Genomic DNA, 23,575 nt, shown 5'->3' on the forward strand with positions numbered 1-23,575 from the left:
GAGAAGATACATCTTCATATTTTTTCCTGCATATGGGTCCTCTTGGTTTAACATGCTCTCTATCCCGTTCTCTATCACGCACCCATCTGGTGACATCTCTCTACCCCCTTTCCTTCCCTTTCTTCCTGGAAAAGCAATTCCTCTACTGCCCTCCTACTCTCCTGAAGACGGAGGTCCCCAGGCCGTGGAAATTTCCACCACCTAAAATCCTGTTCCCTTTGTTTGACATGCCTGGTAGATTTACATTAAAATCCTGGTTTCCCTCTCCTTAACTGCTGCCCAACACTAGAGGAAATTGGCAGAAACCAGTTTAGGTGCCATGTTGACATCAGGATAACCTTTTAGCTCATTAAATATCTCATACACAGTAACCCCCACCTCTGGGTTGGGTTTAACTGCCATTTTCTGAACATGCGATGCATGAAGTTATATGTAAACCCCATCATACCTGTGTAGTATGATAAAGAATGTTGCTGATATAATTTGTGTGAACTTCCTACTAGTAAACCCCTTAAATGTAACCTTCCCCCTTGCCCTTGCTGAGCAGTCTTGGTGGCAGCAGCCCTGACTGCTGCTTTCCTTGCACAATGAGATTTCCATTCTCCCACCCTGGTCTCTCATTGATTGGCTGAGACGAGTTGTACCGAGGAGACTCCACATGGCAACATCCTTTCTGTCACTTTCCTCAGAAATGCTCCCCTCTTGTCATCCCTGATAGCTCTGGGGCACAGTCACTCTCCTGCACAGCCCCAGGGGCCTCTGGGCTGGGGTGACACTGGGAAAAGGCCATCAAAGCTTAACTGTCCTATCAAAGGGCCAGCCCCAGCACTCCTGTCTGGTGAGAGGAACTAAGAAAGCCTGCCCAGAACCTTCCTGTGGCCCTCCTTCCTCCTCCATTACTTGGGAACTCTTTCCCTAGGGATAGCTTTGACCTGGCACAACTTTTCTTTCTATGTTCCAGGTGATCTTGTTTTGTGAGCAAGAACCTACTACCCAGCAAAATCTTTCTTCTGATAGTTTCATTTTTACCCCTAGTTTAATTTTCACTCTCCTGTGTACTATTTCCAGATAAAATACAGAGCACCCATTTTAAATTTGAATATCAGATAAACAGGGAATGACATTTCAGTATAAGTATATCCCTGGTGGTGCAGTGGTTTAGCATTTGGCAGTTAACCAAAAGTTCAGCAGTTTGAATCCACCAGCTACTCCTTGAAAACCCAATGGGGCAGTTCTACTCTGTCCTATAGGGTTTGCTATGAGTCAGAATCAACTCAATGGCAATGGTTTTTTTAATGTTCTAAATATTACATGGGACATACTTATATTGAAAACTTACTTTTTGTTTATCTGAAATTCAAATTTAAATGCGCGTCCCCTATGTGTATATATATACATACATAATTTTATTTTATTGCTGTATCTGGCAACACTAGTTCAGGGGAGTGTGTCCTTATTATCTTGACACAGTGGTTCTCACATCAGAATCATCTGGAGAGCATCTTAAAAATACTGGTGCCTGGGTCCCTCCCTTGGGGATTCTGATTTAATTGGTCTGAGGGAAGGCCTGGTTGACAGGATTTTTTTTGATGCTCCCAGGTGATTTTAATGTGCAGCCAGGGTATGAAACTGCTGCAGAAAGAGACAGGCATTAATTAATTAAATTGTCATAGCTACCGCATTGTTGGATTTAGGCTCCCATAAGGTCCCTATGGAAACCCTGGTGGTGTAGTGGTCAAGAGGTCAGCATTTTGAATCCGCCAGGTGCTCCTTGGAAACTCTATTGGGCAGTTCTACTCTGTCCTGTAGGGTGGCTGAGTCAGAGTTGACTCAACAGCAGTGGGTTTGGTTTGGTTTTTTGGTTTAGAGTCCCTATGAGTTGGAGTTGATGGCAACGGATTTGGTTTGAAGCTTAAATTCTTTGAGTTTTGTTCTGCTAAAAAATGTCATGACTCTTCTCACTGCTAAGCCCAAAGGCAAAGGTCAAGTAGATCATCGAAAAATGTCCTGTATGTGAAATGGTCTTCTTATTTTTGGTAAATGCAACAACAAAAACCCAAACCCACTGCTACCAAGTTGATCCTGACTAAGCCCATAAAGAGAGATGGCAAGAGCTGTAATATCGATACCATGGTAGCAAATGACTCTCCATCTAAACACCTCAGGTTCTATAATAAATAACGCAGCTAAGCACCTGTTTATTACAGGTCAGTGCTCAAGAATATAGGATCTGTTTTAAGCACACTTCTAGTTCAAGAGGATTTTGAACATAATTTTGATCGGTTCTCCCCGACCCTTGGATATCTGTCCTTCTTCAACTATTAGTTGATAGTCTGCAGAGCTAAAACTTACCTGTTGCTTCATTGCCTTGAGGTGGCACATTTATGCCGCTTGGGTAAGTGCCTTATATTTGAGTCTGGTACTCAGTTTTACCCTGTAGATTAGCCTTGCCAACATAAGCCTTGATAGGAAGTGCTAAGGAGATGCTGGAATAGAGGTCCAGCCAAGTTAACAGTCAAAACTAGAGTGAGTGGGGAATAACATGCCTATGACAGAAACAGATTTTATAGAAAACGGTGTTGGTGGGTCAGCATTTGACATTGCTTTGTTAGTGGATGGCTCAGGGCAAAGTTCAGGGATGGAGATTTGGTGAGGAAAGATATTGTTAAAAATGCCATCCAAGTAAGTGTGGTAATGGAGGTTTTGTGACTACTGTTTATTATCTAATAAGAAGTTCCAGGAAACTTGTAAGGTGGGCGCAGTTGGGTACAGAATATAAGCTTTGGATTTGAAATTTGGCTTTGGTGATACTTGGCTCTGTTTTTGGGCAAACTACTTAATCTACTTCAACCTTTATTTCTTCATCTGGATAAGCACTTCTGGAATGTCAGAATAAAGAGCTCTGAAAATCTTTTTCTCCATACAAGCAAAGAGAACACTGGCAAAATAGTCAAAGTTAACTTTTTCATAACTCTGGAAATTAACCAGAGACTGGCAACAATCCAAGGAGTGTTTGTTAAAAAAAAAAAAAAAAAAAAAAGGCTGTATCTTGATAAGAATGGGGAGCCTTGTGGCATTTTAACATGCCATATTTGTTTCCCCCTCTCTCCATATCCATGGTAGCCTTGAACACCAATAACCTCACAATCATGGTAGTTCTGAAAATCAGTAGACTAACAATCACTAGAGGAGGCAGAGGAAGTTTGTAGCCTTTCTAAAAAGCCTCATTCCTAGAGAATTGTCACTATTTGATATGCTGGGTAGCTCCCTGGAAAGGTCCTATCCTCAGGACTAGTCTATTTGACTGCTCTGTGTGAACAGCCCTCTCACCATGGCATTAGTTGAACCTATCACCAGAACATGGTGTGTTGAAAACCATCATTGACAACTGTATAACATTGTAGCTGCTTGAAGCAATTATACCATTTGAGGCTAACAAGAATGTTATGAATTGAATTGGGTCTCCTAAAAGATATGTTGAAGTCCTCACCCATGTATCTGTGAATGTGAACTTATTTGGGGAACTGGGGTTTTTCTTTGCAGATCTTATCAGTTAGGTTAATGATGCTACTATCCCAGAGTAGGGTAGGTCCTAATCCTATATGACTGCTGTCTTATAAAAGGGGACAGACATGGAAACAGAGTCACACACAGGGGTAAGATGCAATTGGGGATCTGTCTATAAGCCAAGAGATTCCAAGGAACACTTGAGACTAGAGAAGCTGAAAGAGACAAAGAAAGATCTTTCCCTAGAGTTGACAGAGAAAGAGAGCACAGCCCTGCTGATATCCTGAATTTGTAGCCTCCAGAACTGTGAGAAAATAAATTTTTGTTCCTTAAAGCCACACACTTTGTGGTATTTTGTTATGGAAGCTCTAGGAAACTAAGACAAAGGATGATCAAAAAGCTGAAAAAAACTGGGGAATGAGATGTCAAGAGGGCTTTGAAAAGCTATGACATGTTACTGGGGATCTAGAAGTTCTTGTGCATGTGCAGGGAAGCGCACATGCCCAGGAAAGACCTGAGAAAGCTCTAATTTCTCATCTCTGACTGACCTTACGGCTCTGCAAAAGGAGGAGGTGAAGGCTAAGGCAGAGTTGTAAATTGCCTGCTGGAGCCTGCTGGAGCACTGAAGATATACAAACAGCCACTTGGCAAAGGCAGAGAGACTTATTGGGTCAAGGCACTTAAGGAAATCTCTATTGAATCTTTTATCTGACCACTAAGTGAACTGAGCAGAGACTTCAGCAGCCATGACAGATGACAAAGAATACAGACTTTACAGAATTAGTTAAGAAAAGTCATTAAACAACCACCTATGGTCACCACAACAAAACAAATCCTGGGAGGGGGAGAACCTGATTTCCAAGTTTGCCACATTATATTATTTAAAATGCCCAGTTTTCAATAAAAAATTATGAGACACACAAAGAAACAGAAAAATACACTAACCACTAAGAAAAAAAAAAAAGTAAAATAAAACGCTATAATAGAAATTATCTATCTAACACGAAAGAAGGCGGTAATGAAAGAATAGTGTGTGTGTGTGTGTGGTTGGGGGAAGACATGATGCATCAAAAACATAGTAAATAGCAGACAAAAATCGTACCTTATCAGTATTTACATTAAATGTTAATGAACTAACACTTCAATCAAAGGACAGAGATTGACAGAATGAAACTAAAAGAACATGATCCAACTATATTCTCTCTTCAAAAGACACACTTTAGACTCAAGGATTCCAATAAGCTGAAAGTGAAGAATTGAAAAAGATGTACCAAGCAAGCTGTAATCAAATATGAGTAAGAGTAGCTATACTACTACCATAGAAAATAAACTTTAGAGCAAAAATTGTTACTAGTGACAAAGAAGGACATTTTGTAATGCTAAAAGGGTTAATCCATCAGGAGAACATAACAATTACAAACATATATACACACCCAACAACAGAGCCACAAAATACATGAAGCAAAAATTGATAGAACTAGGCAGAAGATGATCAAGGAAATAGAAGACTTGAACAACACTATAAACGAAGTGTATCTAACAGACATCTATAGAATAGTCCATCCAGCAACAGCAGAATACTCATACTTGTCATGTGCGCATGGAACATTCTCCAAGAGAGGACCATATTTTAGGCCATAAGACAAACCAATAAATTTAAAAGAACTGAAATCATACAAAGTATGTTCCTCCTTTGTAAAATACTTACCCAAGAGAGGAATAAAAAAACCCAGATCTCAAGTATCCAGCACAGAACCTAATACATAGTAAGAACAAAGTAAAGATATGTTTTCCTTTGCCTCATGGCTGGAGTGTGGCAAAGAATGGGTTACACCCCTCCTTGCACATTAAAAAAAAAAAAGCTTTGTATTTATGGCAAATTATACAACTGATAATGTCTTAGTATTGAAGAAATATAGTATCATGGCCCTGATGGATCCACCATTATTTGACTAAAAAGCTGAATGAAAGGCTGTTTCAGCAATAAAGAACTGGCAAATTTATAAACTGTCTTTAGTTTATAATTCAGTAAAACAAGATAAATGATTACTGAGCTACCTGGTTTTTCCTTAATGATAGGGGCCATTAATATTCATTAATGTTTGACTTTCTTCATTCATTTCACACTAGAGCGGCAAGGTCAGTATACAGTCTCATGAGTTAATTCTTCTGATCAAGCTTGACTTTGTAATACTTCAGCACAGATTCTAGTTCAGATGGTCTATGGCTGCTTTTCTGCAACAACAGCAGAGTTGAGTAGTTGTGACAGAACACATGGCTCAGGAAGCCTAAAATATTTACTGTCTGGCCCTTTACAGAAAAAAATTTGTTGAACCTTGACCTAGAGAATTAAATAATCCTTGGATGGGCCTGTTAGACAATATTCCAGCAAAGACATCAAAAGGCATGCTTTTGTTTTATTTCCAAGTTTGAATAGCGCTCTATAACTTGGCCAATCTTGTTTCATCTATATGCTTATATGCCCATCTACCCTTTCACTCTTCATATTGCTTTGAAGCAATAATGAGACATACATTAGAATATTTCATCCATAAATATTTCAGTGTATCTGCACCGTAATTTAAGGCATATGATACTAGTAATGATAGCACTTACCTTTTAAGTATGAGAACCACCACACTGAACTTTCCTTCAAATTCCACTGCACAATTGGTAGATTGATCGAATGTTCCCTGACTTGTGTTCAAAACTTCAAGAAATAGGAAATATCTTTTTTTTTCCAATCTAGCGCAATGAGAGTAGACATTTCACAATTTTCCAGAATCTTCCTCCAACTTTTTTTCTCACTAACCAAACTCACCAGGGAGATGATGTCGAATTTAGAACTGCTAAGATCACTATTTGCAGGTTCCACGATTCCTTCTTTTAAATCACAGATGTCTGGTTACTAGCCACACAACTTCCAGCAAAGTTTTTAAAGGGTGTGAGGTGCCTTGGTTTGGGATATTTTGCTCTGCAACATCACTTTTCTTCCATTGTCATGCCAACCGCCATCTGCATTCCTTAGCAGTGCCTTGGATGTTGCTCTCTGAATGAGCTCATTTGACTTTACAGTGACTGGATTTGCAAACAGTAAATTTTAAAGACGGGGAAAGCAGAAAGATTAGATTTTTCTGCCTGTCTTCCAGGACTGCATTCAGACTTTCCAAAGCCCTGTCCATAGAGCAAAGGAAGTTAGCTGACTGGAAAATCTTGTCAGAGGTGAAAAAGACTGAAAATGTAGAGAGATGTACTGAGAAAGCAGCAGTCTTTTCAGGACCTTAATCACAGAAAAAGGCAACTAAAAATGAGTCTAATTGGAAGGAGCTCTGGTTGCTCAGTGGTTAAAGCGCTCACCTGCTAACTGAAAGGTAATTTGAAACCACCAGCCACACCGCTGGAGAAAGATGTGACAGTTCTACACTGTCCTATAGGGTTGCTGAGTTGGAATCGACTTGATGGCAATGGGTAATTGCTAGGATATGTAACTTGCTCTTTGGCCTGTCATTTAGTTATACGAAAAACCTGGGATGACAACAAGTTTGAAGTGTTTTGTAGACAGGGATTTTAAATTAATAATTAAAACACATACACACACATAATGATTTTAAAATTGTCTTGTTTTCCCTCATTTATAACCTAAGCTCTCAAGCAACACAGTCTAGGGAGACAAAGACCCACATGACTCTCCCAAGAGTCTTAAATGGTACAACATGGAACGGTGTTCTCATAAGTGGGGGGGTAAGGTTTACTAATGATTATTATAAACTGCACAAAGAAGCCAAAGCATAGCCGTGGAGAAGACTTGCAGAGACCCCAGCGTGGCTATCAGTTGGAGCCTCCACATTTTTGCTATAAGCTTGTTTCCCCCCATCTCAGTCACCCTACCAGCTTCTATGTGGAAGATTATTTCTCTAGTTACAAGTGTACTTTCTCAATGCCATTTTCTTCCTTCTAATTTTTATTTTTAACCACTTTACCTTAAATCTCCCGGAGCCAGTTTCTCTATACTTTGTTTTGGTTTCTACTGCTGCGTAATAAACCACCCAAAACTTAGTGGCTTAAAAAAAAAAAAACAAAAAACATTTTATTTGCTCACAGCACTGTGGGTCACAGGAATTCAGGCAGGGCTCAGTGAGATGGTTCTTCTCTACTCCACGATGCCCGTGGCCTCAGGTAGGGTGTTTTGAACAGCTGGGAGCTGGCTGACCTCTCTCTTCCTGTGATGGCACGTGGAGTGACTCAACTGGGGCTTGAGGATCAAAGATGGCTTCATTCACAATATCTGTGTACTTTGGTTCTCTCCCACATGGCCTCTCATCATTCAGTACTCTAGTCTGACCTTTACATGATGGCTGGCTTCCAAGAGTAGTGATAGCTGGCACTACAAGAGCTCCAGATACCTAGTCTTAGAAGTCTTAGAATGTCACTCTGTATTCTATTAATCAAAACAAGTCACAAGGCCAGATCAGATTCAAAGGGTAGGATACGACTCCACTTCTTGATGGGAAGAACAGTATTTGTGAACAGGGATGGGAGGCACTGTTGGCAGCCATCTTTGGAGACAATTTACCATACCTTTGGAGAGCTAACCTGATCAGCTACGTACTGTTCATGAGAGAATGCTAGAAGAGACTTCTTTATCTTCACAGGGAAACAATGACCCTATCTTCAAGCATCTAATCCAAGGATTTACTCTTTTCATGAGAATTTCTACTATTGAATGGGAGAGCAGAAGGCATCATAAACATTAGGGTACTAATGAAGGTGTCTTAGTTATCTAGTATTGCTATAACAGAAACACCACAAGTGGATGGCTTTAACAAACTGAAATTTATTCCCTCACAGCCTAGGAGGCTAGAAGTCTGAATTCAGGGTGCCAGCTCCATGGGAAGCCTTTAGCTCTCTGTTGGCTCTGGGGTAAGGTCGTTGCCTTCAATCTTCCCCTGGTCTAGGAGCTTCTCAGCAAAAGACCCCAGGTCCAAAGGATTTGTTCTGCTCTGGCGCTTCTTTCTGGGTGGCATGAGGTCCCTATCTCTCTGCTCCCTCTCTCCTTTTATCTCTTGTAAGATAAAGGATGATATAGGCCACACCCAGGGAAACTTCCCTTATATTGGATCAGGGCTGTGACCTGAGTAAGGGTGTTGCATCCCACCATAATCCTCTTTAACATAATTTAACCTTGCCTCATTAACCACAGGCAGAGATTAGGAGTTACAACCCATAGGAAAATTACAACAGAATAGCATAATGGTGGACAACCACACAATGCTGGGAATCACAGCCTATCCAAGTTGACACACATTTTGGCGGGACACAATTCATGACAGAAGGTGAAAGTCTTGGGGAGGTTTTGCAATGAAGTCCTTCTAAAACGACTGTTTTCTATTCTGCTCCTCCTAACTAAGCTTCAGGTAAGCTAAAGTCTATTTTTAGCTTTCTTTTGTGAATTAATACTTTGATCATTTTAAACATTGTACTGATATTTTCTAGATGACTTTTAACTTCCTGGGTTTTAGAACTAAGCAGAATTAGCATTCTTTGATGCCTTAACCCACTTGTTAAAGTAGCCTTTCTCTTTAAGATGGTATGTTGTACTAGCACTTCCTAAGTGCTTAAGTGATTAAGGAGAGCCTGGACTCTCACCGTAAGGAGATTAGGCACTAGCCTTAGGATACATTTTGGGAGTAATTCTTTTCTCTGAATTTGTGCTTTTATTATACATGATATCCACGTAGTTCTTCTAGATGCATATTTGAAATGTATTAGCCCCTACTGCTAGTCCTGAAAAGGTTTATAGTGTTAGCATCCACCCCCTTTAAATTTTAAGTGTGTGTTCACACTTCATAACCCTACAGTAGGCCATTCCATTATCTGAAATGAAGACACTTCACAGCAGCTCCCCCTGGGCTTGAACTACTCTAGCTGCTCCCCCAGGAGACTGCAGCAGTCAGCCAGTCCTTGCTCCACAATAATCATATGTGATCAAAAGGCAACGATAAAAAATGCAGACCTGTCGAAGGAGATGCAACAGGAACTGGTGGAGTGTGCTACTCAGATGTTGCTGAAATATTAACATACAGATGGACAATGTGGCCCATATCAAGAAGGAGTTTGACAACCTCGCCTGTCATTGCATCATGCGGCGGAACTTGAGTAGTTATGTGACACATGAAACCAAGTACTTCAACTACCTACTTCTACCTGGGCCAAGTGGCCACTCTTCTCTTCAAACCTAGTTAATGCATGGGTTGTGCCACACCCAGTGATCCATCCAACACAAGGACTGAAGCCTACATTCCAAATGATCAGAGACAGGAATTTTCAGTCTCGCTAAGTGAACATCCCCATCTTTGAACCTATATTGTGTCATTTTATATAGGGAATTATCTGTACTAGTTTGTTGTGGTTATAAAACAACCAGCAAAACAACTTATATTTGTACTTATTTTCTATTCCACTTTCCCCCTGCTTCAGGTTTTTTCTTTCCTCAAAAATCCATTCCTTTAAAAAAAAAAAAAATCTGTTGGAGGGAAAAAACACAAAACAAAGCAAAACAAAAACTTCACAGTGAGTTCAAAGAAATGACACAAAAAAGTTTTGCTAAAGATGTCCTATATACATATATATAATATTTTATTTTAAAATGTCATTGAGCATATACATTTCTTCAACTTTTTCCATGGAACATTGCACCTAAGTCTCAAAACACACAAAATAGATCCCCTTTACTAAACAGTTTTCATTTTTGGGTTACGAAAGTCAATGTTTCACAAGCACAACGCATAAAAGTACGTGGTTCTGAAACCATTTTCAGGCAGATTCTCTCATTCACTGTACGTAGGATATTTTTGGAAACCCAGACCATGGTACATTCCGTAAAAATGGTCTCCACCGTGGGCCTCCCTGGGTCTCCAGAAGAAACAAAGCAAATGGAGGCAACGTAGGGGTGAAAAAACACCAAGACTCCCCAAACAAACACAAAATAGAAGATTGGGAGAGCGGAGGACACAAGGCTCTCCTCCTTCAAGTACGTCACAGTAAAAACGACGGCACATTTACAGCCTCATTTGGTCACCATCTACCTGGTTGCTACATGAACACAACTCCATCTAAGACGTATAGGGGAAAAAAAAAAAAAAAGCTATTTACACAGATAACATTGTAGATTGAAAACAGCAGTACTCCTCAGACCAGCACTGAAACCTGACACAGAGCCATGATGCTCACAGAAGGGGAAAGTTGGTTGCTCACCTAGTGTCCTTCGGAAAATCCCGGTGTACACACATATGCTGGAATGCCCACATAAAACCAAAACTTCACTCAGAGAGGTGGGCTGTGGCATGGAAGCTGCAACATTTCTCTGCGACCCCCAAAATCCAATTCCTCAAAAATCCAAGTTCCTAACATAAAGCTAATCTATCATGTGGCCAAAGTCTGTTTTATTTTCTTCTTTGATCTGGTAACTTTTGAGGTCAGCCCAGCTGTTCTTTGCATAGACAATGACTCTCAGAGTGTTCTTTCCAAGTGTCCCTAGAAGCACTAACCTAATGAAAATAGAATCTCATAAAAGCTTAACATCTTCACCTTGAAAACAGTGGAGCTCATGGATCACTTAAGGAAAGGTCAGACCCTCAATCTGTGGTAGAAGGAAAGCACTGACCACCTGTAGCCTTTGAAAGAAAGCTGATTGGCAGATGCGAAAGGAGGTGAGGGAGGTGAAATCAAGAAGAGAATCAGAATTTTTAAAGATGTTGGAGATTGTCCAAGATCATCTCCATGCTAGTGCTCTTGGTCAACCAAAACCCTGCCTGAACGGCCAAGACCTGAGGCCAAATCTGGGTACTGGGACTCTCATTCCTGCCCAACAATATGTACCTATGGCTGCAATTCTCCCCAAGAAGTAAATGAATGCTTAGAGAAGGGAGGAAGAACAAGAGTGGGCAAATCTAATTTCACACAGCTTCATGGAGGTATGTTGCTGGGAATTTAAAAATTAAATATTCCCAAGCCCTCCAAAGCAGTAATACTGTGGAAAATAAGTAAAATTCTTATTTTTTTTTTGGCTTTGTCATATTAGACAGCTGAGTACTTGACCTAGCTACACTTTCTTCTCTCCCTGCCCACCCCCAAAACAGCAGGTAGGTATGCAAAACCACCGCAGAACATACTCTCTACATCTCTGACTGCTGACACTGCTAGATTTCAGCTGTTACAAGAACAAAGCTTTAGTTGTAGAACTTTAAGGAGAGGAGTGTCACACCAAGTAGTCTGAAGGGTAGGGCCAGACCAACAAAGAGATTTAGAACTGAAACAGCCTTTCATTGAAGTAGTAAGTGACCACACGCACCCCAAGACAACTCTACAGCCTTGACTAGGAAACCAAAAGCTTTCTATTAAACACAATTTTCTCTGGGGGTATTAGGGTGAGCAGATTTGGCTACAAGTCAGATACACAAAATTTCAGAACCACATACAAATATCTTTTGCAGAATTTTGAGTGTGTTGTCTTTTGATCTTTCCAGGAATGCTCCAAGGGCCAACTGGTTATGTAGATGCAGTTATTTCTCTGAGATGGGTGACTTGGAGCCTCGGTAAAAAATAAGGTCAACACAGAGTGAGCTCAATTTATAGAGCAATATGAGTGTTGGACAGGTCTGCTGCGGCATTCACAAATCATTTTTTCCATTTTTGACCTATTCGCCTCATTTGTAATCTTCCTCCCATGCCCCAAGCAGAAACATGGCTTGAGCATGGTACTAAGATCTTTCCACCCAAGGGGGCTTATTTTCTTATGGCTTATGAGAAAAATTCCTGAATACATTTCTAACCAAACCCAGTAGGATGAAGTGCTTAAGTTTTAAGGTCAATTGAATAAGGGAGTTTCAGAGTTTTGTCTGAGGCATGCCTTCAAAATATAAACATGCAAACAAACAACAACATAAAAAACAAACCCCTGGCTATTGGGTAGATTCCAACTCTTTGCGACCCTACAGGACAGGGTAGAACTGCCCCACAGGGTTTCCAAGGAACTGGATAGATTCAAACTCCCAACCTTTTGGTTAACAGCCACAGTGGTTAGATGGCTATCATGACAGCTATGTGGTATCTGCACTAAAACTCTGACTCTAGCAGAGTCGGACAAAGTCTGACATGAATAGAACTAGAGAAGCTTAAGGTGGGGCCCAGACACAGGCCCAAGAAAGGGAACAAATGCAAGGCGATGGGAACACGGGGAAGAGGTGATTGTGACTGCAGCTTCCCAAAGAAGAAGGCTCAGGTCCTCCACGGAAGACCTTCTCAAGTTTCCAGTTTGTACATGACTTTGGAAGTCCAGGAAGGAGCTGAAAGTTGACCACACTGCTGTAGGATGCCTGAGTATTTTCCCATAGCATCATATTCTGCCAGGGAAGCAAATGGTTTACCACAAACTTCTCTCCACAGATATTGAGGTGGCTAAGATTTGCTTAAGGAGGAGGGAAAGTTATCAGATGAAAAAGATTCCTGGCAATAGAGTAGTCAAAATTCTTCTCAGGCAACATTTTGGCAAATACCTGGCGGGGTGGGTCCCCACAGCACTTCACACGCCTGACAGGCCACCATTTCCATACTGTGGGATGAATTCACTCCAGAGTAGGAAGTCTCCAGGCCTTTCTTAAGAAAATACCTACAATTTTAGGAATACAGGAGATTTAGTACCTTTGAGGAAAGGCTCTTATCCTTTCATCTCTGGGGAAGCAACTCAAACAAACATGAGAATCGGAATCGGCTCTCCAGCAGTTTTTGGGATCAATTACCGCTTATTGGGTTGGAAGAACGTTTTAAGTACACAAAACTGTCAAAACGGTGACGATACCATAGCAGGCCTGCAGGAAGAAAACTTGGAAACTGGACATTGCTCTACAAGTTCCCCAATGTAGAGCAGAGCAGCAGTCTGCCCAAGAGACAGAAGTGATTTCTAAACATTTACTTTCTGATTTCTCCTTGCAGACAAACAGCAGGTAGATATGGTGTCCCCTGTTTCTACAGCTGCTGCTGCTTCACTTGTAAGGACCACTTGGAGGTGGAGCTACAGTGAGAATGGGGGTTTCAGTTCTTGGGTAGCAATGACATGATGCCCTGCAGAAGGAAAGGAAGTATAGCATGAGAATGATCAGTCAACCCAATTCGAATTCCCTTTTATTGAAGGACCTACACCAAGATGATGGCGAGAGTAGAAGCATTGCTTTGTGGCATTTTTTTGATACTTCCATTTTGTTTGGAGTGGGCATGGGGACAGTCACGGCTCATAAGACCTGCATTCAGAACGGAGGAATGATTCTCAAATGAAGTATGGAGAACGAACTGACACTAGGAACTTCCTATACCTCTGCTATATTAAACTCTGCTTGACATATGCCCCACCACATAGCCGGTGGGGGAAGCCCAACCACTCCAGAAATGAAAACCCAGACTATTATAGGGAAACCTCAAGCCATAACTAGGGGAGCTGTTAAAGACAATAGAGGAACTGTTGGTCCAGAGAAACACGCATATTTTTATGAAAACACACTAATTTGGTAAGAAAATGTAACTCAGGGACAAATTCAGTTATACAACAAAGACAGTACTCTGTTATGCAGGGCACTGCTCCAGGTGGCTGCCCGAGGTTCTGGGGACAGCCTGGGTTGGAATTTGACACACAAATTTCTCAGCAAGGAGCTGGAAAGTCCCAGGCCTGTTCTACGGAAAGGAAAAAGTAAATATTCAAGGAATGTCAAAAAAGGAAAAATCCTGCCTCAACCCATCATCATCAGAAAAAAGAGAGAGGGAGATAAAGAGAGATAGGGAGATAGGAATGTTCCCTGAAATAAAATCTCACGCTTACTAGAAGGTGGATGCTTGTACTTTCTGAGGCAAAATCTCCAACTTTCCAATGCAGCAATTTTAACCCGTAGAGAAGTCAGCAGCTTGACCAGCTGGAGAGTCTTCTGCCAGTTACACCTGAAAATGGCTGCACCAGCTACTCTAGATAAAATAAATATGTCGTATGTGTTCAAAATAGGCAGAAGGCCTACTAGGAGGCCTATAAAAGGAACCAACAGAAACACAACACGCAGTAGCAGCCTCTGTGTTTTGCTCTTGTTGATTATCCAGACCTGTTACTAAAGAGGAAACTGAAACCCAAGGGTCATCTGGAAGCATAACCAGAGGCCTTTTGGCAGCAAACTCCTCACCTATCCTATCTGGACTGGGAAAAGATCGCATCACCTGGAGCTCCACCTGGGTACTTTCTAATCCTGCCCCACAAGAGGCTTCCCAGCTTTCTTCCCCTCAGTCCTCCCAATATCCTGGTCTGTTTTCATGACAGTTTGTTTCCATGTATTAAAGGAATGACATATACAGAAATGTCGTCCCCTGAGCCCAGTCGGTCATTAGATATTCGCCATCCTCTGTCCTTCAGGACGCCCCGGGCACGCATCACCAGGTCCTGAGCTGCCAGTGTGTACCTGTGCAGGGAGAAGAGGGAATACGACAGTCAGTATCAGGCAGAATCTGGGGTCAGACTGGGAAGGAAGGGACATTGTTACTACAGCTGTGTGAACAGTTTTTAAATATCCTGAAAGCCACAAAAAGCCTAGGTCATCTTTCTCTAAAATGCGGGATGCCCAAGGTGAGATTATTTTTTTTAGCTGGTAGATGTCCTACAGGGTGACTATGAGTCGGAATTGACTCAACAGCATTGGGTTTGGTTTTTTTTTTTTTTGGTTTTTAGATGGACAAGGCACTAAATATATTAAATAACCTCCTAAGTTATTCCACTTTTCAGTCCCTTTTGATGTTGTTGATTATGTTCTAGTGGATCTTCAACAAAGACACGTTCAGGCTCACAGCCTTTCATGGCAAACAGTATCTAGCTAAAAAGTTCATGGGCAAAATAAGAACCTTTCAGTATGTTTATTTTTAGGACTACATTTCTTTTATAATAGAAGATTGTCTTTTTTTCATTTACAATAGATAGCTAGATAGATATAGGAATAGACAGCTGCCATCCAGTCAACTCCGATTCATGGTGACTTTATGTACTATCGAATGAAACATTGCCTGGTCCTGTGTAATCCTCACAATGTTTGAGTCCATTGTTTTGGCTACTGTGTCAATCCATTTCATCGAGGGACTTCCCTCACCTTCTTAGGCCCTCTACTTCACCAAATATGATGTCCTCCTTTAGTGAATGACTCCTCCTGATGACATGTCCAAAGCAAGTGAGTTGGATAATACTCTGCTGTGATTCGTAAGGTATTTAATTGGCTATTTTCAGAAGTAGCTTGCCAGGTGCAATGGTTAAGGTTGTGTGTCAACTTGGCTGGGTCATGATACTCAGTGGTTTGGCAGTTGTATTATGTTTTAATCACTTCCACGATGAGATTTGTTATTACGTGATCACCTCCATGATGGGATCTGCTGTGAGGAGCCAATCAGTTGAAGAGGAGTTTCCTTGGGCATGTAACCTGCACTGAATACAAGTGGATAGTCTGGCAAGGCTTGGGGGCTTTTGCTCGTTCTGGGTCCTGCAGCTGGCTCCTGTCCGTCTGATCTCCGGTTCTTGGGACTTGAGCTAGCAGCTTACCTGCGGTATTGCCTGCTGATCTTGGGATTCATTGATCTTTGCAGCCTGTGAGCAAAAGCCCTCCTCTCTGACCTGCCTATCCTGGGTTCGCCAGCTCCTGCGGCTATGTGAATCAGGAGAAGCCTCTATCCCGACCCATGGACTGGGGACATTCCAGCCTCTACAGCTGCGCAAGCCATTTCCTTGATATAAATCTCTCTCTATATATATATTTATACATTTTACTGGTTTTGCTTCTCTAGAGAACTCAGTCTAAGAACCAGGCTTTTCTTCCTAGTCTTTCTTAGTTTGGAAGCTCTGATACCTGTCCATCATGGGTAACCCTGCTGGTATTTGAAATACTGGTGGTACGGCTTACAGCATCACAGCAACATACAGACCATCACAGTATGATAAACTACCTAGGGATATACAAATCTCCTTTTAAAATAAATTTGTTTTTTAAAAATGAGTTGATTTAAAGAAAAATATTAATAATAGTACACGTGGCACAGGAACTTAGTAAAAATGAGAAAGCACATGAATAAGTTGTTCCACTCACCAATGCTATACTCTCCCCTTGAACAATGTAAGTACAGTGAGGGATCCCCAAGAACCTAAACAGAAGATTGCTCACTGAGATTTAAACAGTAAATTTACAGAAAAAGAATGACTCTCACACCTTTGAGACTAGACTATAACTTAATGGAAAGTACATTAGTATCTAGAGAAGGATGGTAAATCTGGAGGTGGTTTGGCAGGCATGGACCTGGGTTAGCCTCCACACAAAAAAAATGAAACAAAACTACAGGGGAGGTCAGCACAGCTGGACTAAACCAAAAGCAAAGAAGTTTCCTGAATAAACCAAATGCTTCAAAGGCCAGCGTAGCAGAGGTGGAGGTGGGGGGGGGGGGTTGGGGACCATGGTTTCAGGGGACATCTAGGTCAGTTGGCATAATAAAATCTATTAAGAAAACATTCTACATCCCATTTTGGAGAGTGGCGTCTGGGGTCTTAAACGCTAGCAAGCAGCCATCTGAGATGCAACAATTGGTCTCAACCCACATGGAGCAAAGCAGAGTGAAGAACACCAAAGACACAGGGTATGTATGAGCCCAAGGGTCAGAATGGGCCACGTAAATCAGAGACATCAGCCTGCGACCAAAAGAACTAGATGGTGCCCGGCTACAACCAATGGCTGCCATGACAGGGAAAACAACAGAGAATCTCTGAAGGAGCAGGAGAGCAGTGGGATGCAGACCTCAAATTCTTGTAAAAAGACCAGACTTAATGGTCTAACTGAGACTGGAAGGACCCTGGAGGTCATGGTCCCCAGGCCTTCTGTTAGCCCAATACTGGAACCATTCCCCGAAGCCAACTCTTCAGACAGGGATTGGACTAGACGATAAGACAGAAAATGATACTGGTGAGGAGTAGGGTTCTTGGATCAAGTAGACACATGAGGCTATGTGTGCAGCTGCTGTATGGAGGGAAGATGTGAAGGTTGACAGGGACAGAAGCTGGCTGAATGGACATGGAAATACACAGTGGAGAGAAGGAGTGTGCTGTCTCATTAGGGGGAGAGCAAGTAGGAGTATATAGCAAGGTGTATATAAGGTTTTGTATGAGAGACTGACTTGATTTGTAAACTTTCACTTAAAGCACAATAAAAATATTAAAAAAAAAAAAAGGAAACAAAACATTGGCAAATGTCTACCTAAATCCTTACCAGAGCACAAGGAGTTCTCAGAAATTTAGTTTCATTGGCAGGGCCATATTTGGCGTGAGGTGGATTACTCTCTTAGCCTATGCCATTAAACATATGATTGGCCTTCATTCTGATTTCATATTCATCAAATAACTTTCTGATCATGACCTGCCTTCCTGGATAGGTCTGCCTACAAGGAAAGAATGAGCTAGTCATTTGTACTTTAAGAGTAATAGTCAGTTACATTTCTCTATATAAATGTCAACTAGCACTCTGGTTTACAAATCAACCTTGTAAGCTTGGTTAAGGTGAGTCCAGCTCTGATAATGAGCCTATTCTCTACATGTTGATTAAATCAGTTTCTGAAACTGAGACGCTAAGAGCCAAACTCTGGTAAATCACCAGGATAATAAATGTCACCCTATGTGGCCTCTTGGAAGCCAGCCTGTGGGCCCTTTACAAGAGACCACCCTGATATTGCCAACGGCTTTTCCCTACTTGGAACGTCTCAGCCTCGACTTCAGATCTGTAAGTTTTGGGATTTAGAACACCAGAAGCCTTTCCAATTCTTTCATTAAAACCCCTTATGAATTTCCATCTCTCATGATAAAAAGAGACCTGGAGGTCATCTAACTTCACATTATTTATAGGTCTATAGAAAATGATCTCAGAATTGTTGAGCTTCCAAGGCACAGACTCTTTGAGAGTAAAGTCTACTGATATGGCCTTGGTAGCAGAGAGATGTGAAGCATACACTGTAGGTGGCAGAGGAGAAGATAGTTTAATTAATACAAAATAAACACCCTTCTTGCTGGAGGTTGGATAGTATCTGTACCAAGAGAATTATCAGCCTTGAGGCAGAAATCTCTAACTTACACTTGAACATCTAGGGAAGAGGCAACCAGTTAGTCCTCTTTGAGGGTCCTGCTTCTGTGAGACCAGGAAACAAACAGAAAGGCCTCCAAAGAGCCAATATAAATGTCACAATCCATGTAGTGCAACTTACATACTATAATCAGAAGAGACCCTCAGATGCTCACCCCGGGTTACTCTGTTTTTCATTAAACTATGTATCTGAGATACAACCAAGTAGGGCAAGGCTACCAGTAATACCGGGGTGATGTTTTTTATCCTGATGATTCACCAGGGTCTAGATCTTAGCTTTTCAGGTTCAGAAACCTGGTTGAGTCAATATACAGAGTAGATTCATCTATCAGGGCTGAACTCAGCTTAACCCAGCTCATGAGTTATGGCAAATTATGAGAACGATGTCTGAAAGTAAAAGGGATGTTCAAAGATGTCAAAACAAACAAAAAACAAAAGCTCAAGACACAGCTTTCTGTGGTCACTTAGTGTTGAGGCAAACAGTCTGATAGGCCTCAAGAGGTCCTGCAGATATGGGGCAATGACTGAAAGATCAAAACAAGGGTAAAGGATGTCCAGCTGGTTTTAACTCATGAAAAAGTACCATCCATAGTTAAAGCCACTCTGATATTGTTAGTAACTTTTGGTATTTTAGGCCCAGTAGCCTACTAACAGAAGGAGCCCTGGTGGTACAATGGTTAAGTGCTCAATTGCTAACTGAAAGGATGGTGGTTTGAACCCACCCAGAGACTCCGTGAAAGAAAGACCTGGCAATCTGCTACTGTAAAGATTACAGCCAAGAAAACCCTATGAGGCAGTTCTACCATAACATGGAGTCACTATGAGTTGGAATCGACTCAACAGCACCCAACAGCAGCAATGGCCTACTAATTTGTCCTCTTAAAGCTGGATCCAAGGTGTCTTCTCAATACTCATTTTCATCAGCATTTTCAGCACAAATACTGCTGGCCATCCTCTTTATCCTTGAAATCTCCTTTCTTTTCTTCTTGAATTCTTCTTTTTTGGGATTCCATGAGTGCCCACTCCAAGTTTTCCTCCTTTGTCTTGGCTTCCATGACACATGGCCCAAGTTATTCACTCTGATGCTCCTTCTCAATTTCTTTTTTTCTTTTATTGACTTAGGATGAAGTCAATAAATGGTAATTTATTTTCACTTTCAAGGTGGTACTTCTCCATCTATGATCCTTTGTTAACGGTATACCCTACCCCTTAAGCAAGAAATCAGTTATTTTCAATGTTACTTTTTCACCCTGATATTACAAAATCCACAAGGCCTAGTAGGACTTTTAGACTTTGTATAATTTTAAATATCTCTCATTATGGGTACGTGACCAATTAAAATAAAATCTAATCTTACAGTTTTAACATATGAGTTAAATTTGTTTATTGTAAAAACTGGTATGTATGAACTTATTTTTGCAATCTTATATATATGAACATGAGGGGGACAGTGCAAGACGGCAAAGTGAATGGACACTCCCATTTACTCCCTTAGCAGCTAACCTACTGAACAACAAATGAAAACAGGCATACACTGAGATCTCAGAACTCCAGATAGCAGCTGAGGTGTTGGAAAGTTGGGGTTAGTCCAGAAGCAGGGAGGAGGTAGAGCAGGGATGATACAGAAGCTGAGAGAACGAACCCACTAACATGGCACTCACTCATTGCAGCCATTTTTGGATGGGGGTGAGTAATACCCCAAACAGGTAACACAGATAAGGAGTTAATCTGAGGAAGCCTTAGCCCGATTTTTTTAAGGGAAGTGCAAATAGGCCATGGGAGTTCGTGGGCTGTGCAATTGGGAGGGTGCAAAGGGAAACCCTGGTGCTGTGAGAGAATACTGTTGAATCTCGTTGAGGCCCGAGATGGATGGACACTAGGACTTGGAGGAACTGCAAGGGCAGCAGGGTGAAGGGAATACTTCAGACTGACAGGTGAGACAGAGAAACAGCTGGCTCCCTGCCCTCAGCGGGACACTGTGGGGCAGCCTGTGCAGGGGCACCTGGGAGGGAAAGACAGAGAACCCTCCACCTTTACCACAGGAAAGTCAAACCCCACTGCTTACATCAGTATCTGTGACCAACTAAACCTCCCCTTCTGTGCATGTGTATTGAACTCCAGAGACCAAGCATCCAGGACTCCTGAATTAGCACTGAAAAAAAAACCTAAGGATGAGTGTCCTGTAATGGTTATTAGGAGAAGATACCAAGCTTGCAGCTGTGACTCATAGCGACCCTGTAGGGCTGGGTGGAGCAGCCCCATATAGTTCCCAGGCCTGTAAGTCTTTGAGGAGGTAGGCTGTTTTATTTTTCTCCCACGGAGCAGCTGGTGGGTGTGGGTCCCAGCCTTTCAGCTGGCAGTTGGGCACTTGGCCTCTGTGACACCAGGGCACCAGATCAGAAAATTTTACCACAAAAACCAGAATACAAAGGTTCAAGTAAAAAAAAAAAAAAGGATAACAAAATGATCGAAGTTCAACAAAGAAATAGTAAATCACACAAAATCACAAGAGAAGAAGGACGATCAAAAGCAAAACATGAATAAGAGAAAATTTGTCCTATGGAGGCCAGACTAATGCAAAGAATTGATAATTTTCAGATTATGGTATTAAATATGTTTAAAGAAAGCAAAAAGCATACCGAAAACAAACCAGCAGAGATCAGGAAACAAATGGAGGAACAAAATGAGAGACTCATTGAGGAAACTGAAGACATCAAAAACAAAACCAAACCAAAGAGGACTACTGGAACTGAAGAATAAAGCAACTGAATTAGAAAAAACAAGAGTAACACTTAACAACAGAGGCAAACAGACAGAAGGTGGAATAAATGAACTAGAAGACAAAATAACTGAATTTATCAATTCTCAAGAGAAACAAGGGAAAAGAGCACAGAAAAGTGAGAAAATCCAAAAGGAAATGTGGGATTCAATTAAGAAATCTGACATTAGAATTACTGTAATCCCAGAGCGTTATGACAACAATAAAGGCACAGAAAAATTTTCCAAGAGATAATCAGAATTTCCCAGACCTCAACAGAGAACCAATCCTGGAAAATACAGGAAGCTACATGAATGCCAATCAGAAAAGATAACTCCACACCATATCCTAACAAAATTCCTGAAAACCAAAGACAAGGAGAGAATTCTGAAAGTAGCAAGAGAAAAATGCAATATAACATACCAAGGGTCTTTCACAAGAGTCTGTGAATTTCTCCCTAGAAACTCCACAGACTGGAAGACAAAGAAGTGACATACATAAAATACTGAACGAAAACAACTGTCAACCAAGAATTCTTTACCCAGAAAAGTGGTCACTCAAAAATGAAAGGGAAATCAAGACATTTCCAGACAAACAGATGCCCTGGGACTTTGTCACTACCAGATCAGCTTTGCAAGTATTACCCAAGAGAGCACTCTAAACGTAAAGGCAAAAGCATTAAATACTCATATCTATACATCATAAAAAAAATAATAAAAGAGACAGAGAGAGATATCTCCAGAAAACGCAACATAGACAATCATAAGGTTCAAGCATATGATATTTTCAAGGAATAAACTCAATAATTAAATCCTACAAATATATCAAGTTTGTAAGAAATAAGCACAAAGTAAGCTTATCAAACATAGGTTGTATATTGATGTTAATGGAGACACATCAACAGAAATGGGGGAGGAAGGAGCATATCAGGAACAGATTTATTATGTTAAGGTTCTATGTTAACTGTTGTTCACATGCTAAACACTGTTGTAATTGTAAGTTGTGTAATGGAATATACTAAAAGATAACCAAGAGAAAATATTCAGAAGAAAAGAAGAAAGCAAAAAGACTCATCATAAGAAAACAGCCGTATACAAAGAAAAACAGAAGAATCAGAATTAAAAAAAACAAAGATATGAAACACTCAAAAAACAAATACTGAAAAGAGTGAGAGAGACACTTCATTTTCAGTAATAATCTTAAATGTAAATGGTCTAAATGTCCCAAGCAAAAGGCAAAGAGTGGCAGAATGGATTAAAAAACATGATCCACCCTTTTGCTGTCTACAAGAAACACATCTTAGGCATAAGGACACAAACAGACTGAAAAGGACGGAGAAAAATATTCCACACAATAAGTAAACAAAAAAGAGCAGGAGTGGTCAGTCTGATATCGGATAAAACCCAGCAAAAAAACCCAGTGCCGTCAGATAAAAGGGACCTTAAATCAAAATCTGTTACAAGAGATAAAGAGAGGGACACTACAAAATAATAAAATGTTCAATCTAGAAAAAGACATGACAACTATAAGTATATATGCACCTAACAGCAATGCACCAAAATACATGAAATGAATACTAATATGAAGGAGAAATAGACAACTCCTCAATTATATTAGGGGACTTCAACAAACCACTTTCAGTTATAGACAGAGCATCTAAAAAGAAGATTACTAAGGACACTGAGAACTTAAATAAAACCATAAGCCAACTGGACCTAATGGACATGTATAGTCACTCAGGATCAGAACAATATACATTCTTCTCCAGCACACATGTAACACTTTCCAGAATATACCATATACTAGGACACAAGTCTCAATAAATTTACAAAGACTGAAACCACACAAAGCATGTTTTCTGACCATAATAGTATGAAGGTGGATATCAGCAACAGGAAAAAGAAGGCGGGGGGGGATACATGGAAACGAAATAATTCGCTACTAAAAAACTATTGGGTCATAGAAGAAATAAAAAAATTCCTAGAATAAAAAAAAAAATATCAAAACCTTTGAAACATAGTAAAAGCAGTACTCAGAGGGAAATTCATAGCAATGACTGCTTACATTAAAAAAGAAGATCCAAAATCATTACCTTAAACTGACAACTTGAGTAAATAGAAAAGAAAGA

At 40.8% G+C, this 23,575-nt stretch overlaps 1 protein-coding gene and 1 pseudogene across 1 annotated transcript in view; one reads left to right on the top strand and one right to left on the bottom strand.

Moving 5' to 3' along the window:
• Positions 1-7,667: 7,667 nt before the first annotated feature.
• Positions 7,668-9,788, top strand: LOC126076451 (dynein light chain 1, cytoplasmic-like; annotated as a pseudogene).
• A 337-nt stretch (positions 9,789-10,125) lies between these two features.
• PPM1H (protein phosphatase, Mg2+/Mn2+ dependent 1H) overlaps positions 10,126-23,575 on the bottom strand; it is a 329,530-nt gene continuing 316,080 nt past the window's right edge. Inside the window, exon 10 of the mRNA XM_049883763.1 lies at positions 10,126-14,996. Within this exon, the coding sequence (XP_049739720.1) occupies positions 14,849-14,996 (148 nt within the window). The 3' untranslated portion in view covers positions 10,126-14,848. The remainder of the gene's footprint in view (positions 14,997-23,575) is intronic.

This window comes from Elephas maximus, chromosome 4 (assembly GCF_024166365.1).
Source record: "Elephas maximus indicus isolate mEleMax1 chromosome 4, mEleMax1 primary haplotype, whole genome shotgun sequence".
NCBI classification, from domain to species: Eukaryota; Metazoa; Chordata; class Mammalia; order Proboscidea; family Elephantidae; genus Elephas; species Elephas maximus.